Raw genomic sequence first — 6,000 nt, 5'->3', positions numbered from 1 at the left:
TATTCTTATTCTTATTCTTATTCTTATTCTTATTCTATTCTACTATATGACAGATACATCCAGTAAAATACACTTTTTGTATGTCAGGTTTTCCTTTCCATTTGTTCCTGTTTTCTGTGCCTGAAAAGTTTCAGGTAAATGTGCACATCTCCAGGCATACAAAACAGTCAGGCACTGGGCAGGGAGTACAGAAATTGTGGGGGAGGCTTAGATGTGATCTCCTGCAGGTAGACTGAGGGATCAGCACTGATAGCCTTGGGTACTAGCTGCAGGTGGGAAGGAGAATGGAAGTCCAGGTTCAGGTGGAAGGAGCTGCATGGTGCTTGGACTTCCAGCTGGGATTTCCCTGCTATTAAGACTGCATATAGCTTAGTCCTTCAGCTCAGGGCAGAGAAGAGCAGCCCAAGCTGAGAGAGCAACAAGAAAAACACATTTCCATCCCATACTCTATTTGTGTGCAGAGCTTGGCTCCCACTGCAGCCCACAGCCTTCAGGCTCTTACCTTCATGGTTGTAAAGGTGGTTGAACCAGAACTCCAAGGACCGGATACTGCAGGAATTGAAATTAGCAGGGTGAGAAAGAAACAGTGAAAATCTATTCACCCCATTCATCCTCACTGTTCTGCCTCAAGAAGTGTGTCTCGAAAAGGGCATTTACAGAGCATGAGCTTGTGAACCTCAGGGAAAGGGCAGTGGCTGGATCCCATGAGCATGCTCTGATCACAGACACTCAGCCTGCCACTGAACATCTACATGGCTTTACCTGTGTGACTGTAACCCCAAACAACCATGTTACCAGCAGGATTCCTCACTGCTGTTGCTCCTATATCCTTGATAGAGCTTTGTTTTGCTGCGAAGAGGCTGCTGTGGAAGAGGCAAATGATCTACAAAACTAAGATAAGTGCTGGTGGATCAGCCTGAATAACGCCAGTATCCTGTGCCAGTGACCCAGGCTAGGGATAGGGTAACCCTGTGTAGGAAGAGTAGGGCAGAGGTTGTTCCTGACTGGAGGTCTGCAACATCTGGGACATCTTGGGAACTCTGTTGCCACTGCCAGAGCTCCTGCTGACCACCAGAGAGGAGCGAGGAAACACAATCCTAGCAGTGCTTATACCTTCACCCACAAAAACATATTGCTGCCTTCCTCGGTTAAACACAGCAGAGTGTGCACACTCCTTATCCAAACCAGAAGGGCCAGTCTGGAGTCCTGGACCAGGGCAATTTCTCCTTCAGAGTCTCATCCCTTGGGATCCACTGCAGCTCCAGGAAACAGTGGTTTAAAGATGAATTTCCAAGAGTGATATATTATGTCTAACCTCATATGAAGCTGTACAGACAGAGTTTTCTCACCTGATGTTTTGGGGCTAAAACAGACTGTCCCTGTTCTTCAGGTGGCTACAGTCACTCATTCTAAGCCCTGACCTGGAAGGAGTTTCCTGAGGCTTACAGCTTCTTCTCTTCCTTGCCTACTTCTGGGAAGCAGCTTCCCAGATTCTTAGAAGTTTTTCTCATGGTCAACGGTGCCTGCCTGTGGTCAAGGACCAACAACTGCTGCCAGCCCTGGAGAGGGACATGCAGCCACCCCAGGGGTTCTGCTTACTTGAGGAGGCCGAAGATGAATGCGTTGAACCTCATGGTGTGGTTGGTGAGCTCTGTGTACTGGCTGATCTTGCTGTAGAGGCTGTGCAGCAGCTTTGTAGAGGGGCCTGTGGTGAAAAGCAAATTGTTGAGATTAGTTGTGGTGTGCAAAGCCAAAACTTCAGCAGAGGATGGAGCATCAAGGCAAATCAGACACTGTCTGGGTGTCCATGTCTGTGTGTGCACTGCCCCTCCACCACACAACGTGAGCTTGCTCCATGCCAACACTTAGACTACACATGGGAGATGGGCTGTGATCCATTGCAGACCACCACTCCAAAACTCTGGGAGAGTTCCATTACCACAGGGATTTGCCTCCCACACTTCAGTGACAATCACAGCCATTGGCTCAAAATCAGCATGTAAAGAAAATATTGTGGTCTGTGCTTATAATTTGGGGTGTCTGCAATCATAGAGATAACTGCAGAGCTGTAGATTTGCCATAATCAGGCTATGATTCTCCCCAGTATAATGCAGAAACCAATGTGGAATTAATTTTCTGAGGGTTTGTTTATCCCTTTTTTTATTGGTTTGGCCTGTAATGGGAGAATTTGCAAACTTCAGGGGAAATGACTAGAAATACTTTGGCAGAGTAGTGCAGTGTCTCTCCCTTCTTGCAAAACAAGGTCAATGTGCACCCTGTTTCATGCAGGAAAATGGGTGTTTTGCACTCCCATCCTTAGAGCCAACCTTCCCCAGCACCTCCCAACCACAACTACCACAGGCACTGCTGCACAACACCCATACCTAGCTGGGTGGACGCCTCCACCACGCTCCAGGGGATGTTCCTCCTCTGGCCGATGATCATGTCCAGGACATAAGCCTTGAGCCCATCACTCAGAATGTCCCGGACAGCTGGGCACAGGTATTTCAGGATGAGATGCCCCACGTTTGGGCTCACAGAGCTGTTCCCAAGCTTGGCCTAATGGGCAAGAGGCAACAAGGAGAGTGTTGGTAACTGTTTTCAAGGTACAGATGCATGGAAAACGCTCAGCCCCACTTGCCTACTACAGACACTCAGCAAGCAACATCCAGGCTCAGCAGCTCCTTGAACATGTAGGGTCTTTGCTTTCACTCCTGATGCTTCAGACACCAGTTCTGGACTGCTCTGTGCAAGCTCTTCCCCAGGCTGGGAAGAGGAAAAAAGAATATCCCAGCTTGGGAAGAGGATATCCCAACTAGAAAGGATGCCTAGTTCTCCCAAAAGGGATAACAAGGCTCTCCTGCTGGAGGAAGAAAAGAGCTGGGGATATTCAACTGCTTTAGATTTTCTTGTAGCTAATTTTGGAGCAGGAAGCACCAAGCCACATAGAACTACCAGCACTGAGGGGTTAAGGAACACTTAACTCAGTGACATGTCAAGCTCAAGCTCCTAGGGATTACTATAAATAAACAGATGAGGACAAAATGGATGGCCAGAGATCAGACTGAGGTGAAGAGGAAGCACCAGCAAGAGCAGGGACACATTCTACTGCTTACAGTCTTTGATCTGCCAAGGGGTCTATCCAAATGGGTCAGGCAATGGTGTTCAGGGCACAGATTTTACCAGCTGAGCTGGAATTATACTGACCAGTTGGCACAGGTTCACAAAAGCCCTCAACTGAAACTGAACTTGGCTCAAGAATAATCCTGTCAGATCCACTGAGCACAGCAGCAGCAGGGATGGATGCTGCCTTTTGACAGGTGAATGCTCAGTCCCTGGCACACTGATGCATAAAGAAACCTGAGGTTAAAACCAGAGCATTGATCAAACACAGTCTGATAAGCAAAGTATGGGGGAACGTTGCAATTATTTCCTAAACATACACTGCAAGAACGTTGAAAATTCACAGTGAAGCCCTAAAAAACCAAGGGAATCTCAACAGCTCCAGTTGTGTTGCACAGCAATCTCTGCATCAGCAACAGCCGTAATTAGGGGAAAATTACACTGGGCTCTGAGATAAGATTGAATGGTTTTGGAATCTGTCCCAGTCAGGTTTCTCCTTGGGGATGGCATGCCAGGGGAGCTGTCATGTCCAAATAGTGTCACATTGCTGCCCAGAGTCACCTGACAGAAGCCAAGCATTCAGCATTGAGAGGAGACACCACAAACATGCTGGGTGTCACAGGACTGCAAACAATGCCTGGTACAAACAGCAGCAAAATTGCTCTGCTTCTGTGTTATTCCAGAAATGGGGGATGAGGGAGCACAGGCCAAAGACAGCCAGCCCCAGGGCAACTGAGATGCACCTCTGTGTTATTCCAGAAATAGGAAATGAGGGGAGCACAGGCCTAAGACAGCCAGCCCCTTAGATGTACTCTGAGTGCTCTAAAGTATTCATGGTAAGGGTTACCAACTGGTAACCCTTCATGGGGGTCACCAGCTGCCCCAGATGGGCGAAGTCTGATGCACTTTCTTATCATTACTAAGCCCTGTGAGATGCTGAGGGATGGGGAACACTGCACTGTGCCCTGGCACCAGTGCTAGGACAGAGTCATGAGGGACATGTGGAGGAGGGAGACACATCTCTCCACTCTGTGAGAAAAATGAGCTGGTGTGCTGCATCCAACAGAAGGGCATCTGGTCTGGTGTTTTTTCTTATAAATAGCCACAGTTAATACATAAAAAAAGAGTTAAGCCAGAACAAACATACATAATACTTGCCCTTTATACTTTCACAGCCTACAGCCACTTCCAACTCAGAGTTGGAAGCTGGACATTATTCCTTTAAGTTTAGTAAACATCAGTGAATTTTCCTTGTATTTTTCTCATCTTCCTTTAAATACATGCACTTACTGCATTATGAAGCAGGAATTGTCACAGATTTACTATCTGCCACACAGTGTGCCATCACCTTTGTTTGATTTGTTCTTGGTACTCCTCCCTTTGTTAGATAACCTGCAGTTTTTGACTAGAGAGGGAAATGGAGAGGCAATCTTGCTCTGTACTCTCCTTACCACTCAGAATGGAGTTGGATGCAAGACATACCTTCACCCCTGGATCCCTGCTGGTTCCAAAGTGAGCCACAATCAGGTCAACGGCAGTGTTGATAGCCTTCACCAGAGCTAGAGGAAAACAACAGGTCAAAGAGCTGCCTGAGGGGCTGCTGGGACAGACCCTTGACAAAACACTCCTTGAAGTAATCAGCCAGGGGCACTGCAAGCCCATGTCTACACACAAGCCCTCTCTGACAAAAAACATGCAGAGACTCTCCTAAATCCTCACCAAAACTCTCCCTGTTGTTCCAGCACTCACCTGTCAGCCTGCCAGTAGGACAACCTGTCAATGCTCCCAAGGGACAGGGACCATCACCTCCACACCATGCCCTAGGCAGCAGAGATTGGGGTCTGAGGAAATGTGTCTTTTGCTGCCTTGATGCCACAGGGTGGCAGGGCAGAAGCCTTGCACTTGGCAGGTTTTGTCATGGCTTTCAGTAACAAGCCAGTGTAATCTGTCATCTGCACCAGGATACTGTGAGAACAGAACTGGAACAGAAGGGAAAGCTGCCACCTGGTAATGATGAGCCCAGAGCTGGCAAAGGTGTGGGAACCTTTCTGCACATTCCTTCCCTCTGAAATGATAACAAACCAGCTGTCAAATCCTGACAATCCTGCCTCTAGCATGGATCCCACCACAGCTGTATCTTGTCCTGCTCTCAAGTACCTTCTCCCTGCTTTTTATATGATTCATACAATCTTAAATTACTTATGTAGGACTGAATGGACTTTTTACCTAAATTACAAAATCTCAGGTCAGCACATCTGCAACATCACACAGATACACACAGGTCTACCTTTGTAAATAGAGCCTGGGGTGGCAGCATGCCCTGCCTTAGGGTCACACTCCTATGCCTGTCTGCTCTCTCTGCCCATTCTTGTGCACCTAAGAGCCTTTCTAATCATATTTCCTCCATGGCACATTGCATGGTCCACCAGAGATACATGGACTCACCCTTCTTCTGCAGCAAGTCGATGGAGATGGACTCCGTGTTGCCATCTGGGGAGAGGCAGAACTCAGCAGGGGGTTTCTCTGCTAGGGAGAAGTAGTCAGGGAAGAAGTCATTGTAGGTAAGCTGGAGTTGCCTCATAGACTGTCCTGCAGGGACAAGACAGAGGGGACAAGGATCAGCCCCAGTTCTGCACACCAAAGCCTCTTCCATGTTGTCTGCTTTTCCCAGAAGCAAGCTGCACCAGCAGCAGTCCTCATGCCAGCCTGTCCTCTGCTGGGACAGCAAGGCTACAGGCTTATTGCTACCCCAGCAGTGGTCTGCAACGTGTGCCTGCACAGTTGATGCCCACAGCCTACCCAATATCCACCTCCAGCTTGACTGGGGGCCCACAGGCTCTGGAAGATGCTGTGGGATGTTCACTCTCATGGGCTGAG

At 48.3% G+C, this 6,000-nt stretch overlaps 1 protein-coding gene across 10 annotated transcripts in view; it reads right to left on the bottom strand.

The window, feature by feature from the left end:
* RUSC2 (RUN and SH3 domain containing 2) overlaps window positions 1-6,000 on the bottom strand; it is a 58,602-nt gene that overhangs the window by 4,674 nt on the left and 47,928 nt on the right. For all 10 annotated transcript variants that reach the window (XM_015652917.3, XM_015652919.3, XM_015652923.3 and 7 more), the window contains 5 exons: window positions 5,569-5,712; window positions 4,606-4,682; window positions 2,385-2,559; window positions 1,600-1,705; window positions 503-549 (listed from right to left, as the gene is read on the bottom strand). In XM_015652917.3, the coding sequence (XP_015508403.1) occupies window positions 503-549; window positions 1,600-1,705; window positions 2,385-2,559; window positions 4,606-4,682; window positions 5,569-5,712 (549 nt within the window). The remainder of the gene's footprint in view (window positions 1-502; window positions 550-1,599; window positions 1,706-2,384; window positions 2,560-4,605; window positions 4,683-5,568; window positions 5,713-6,000) is intronic.

Source organism: Parus major, chromosome Z (genome assembly GCF_001522545.3).
Source record: "Parus major isolate Abel chromosome Z, Parus_major1.1, whole genome shotgun sequence".
Classification (NCBI taxonomy): Eukaryota; Metazoa; Chordata; class Aves; order Passeriformes; family Paridae; genus Parus; species Parus major.
The sequence above is the reverse complement of the archived record's forward strand: the minus strand, read 5'-3'. Positions and strand labels throughout refer to the sequence as shown.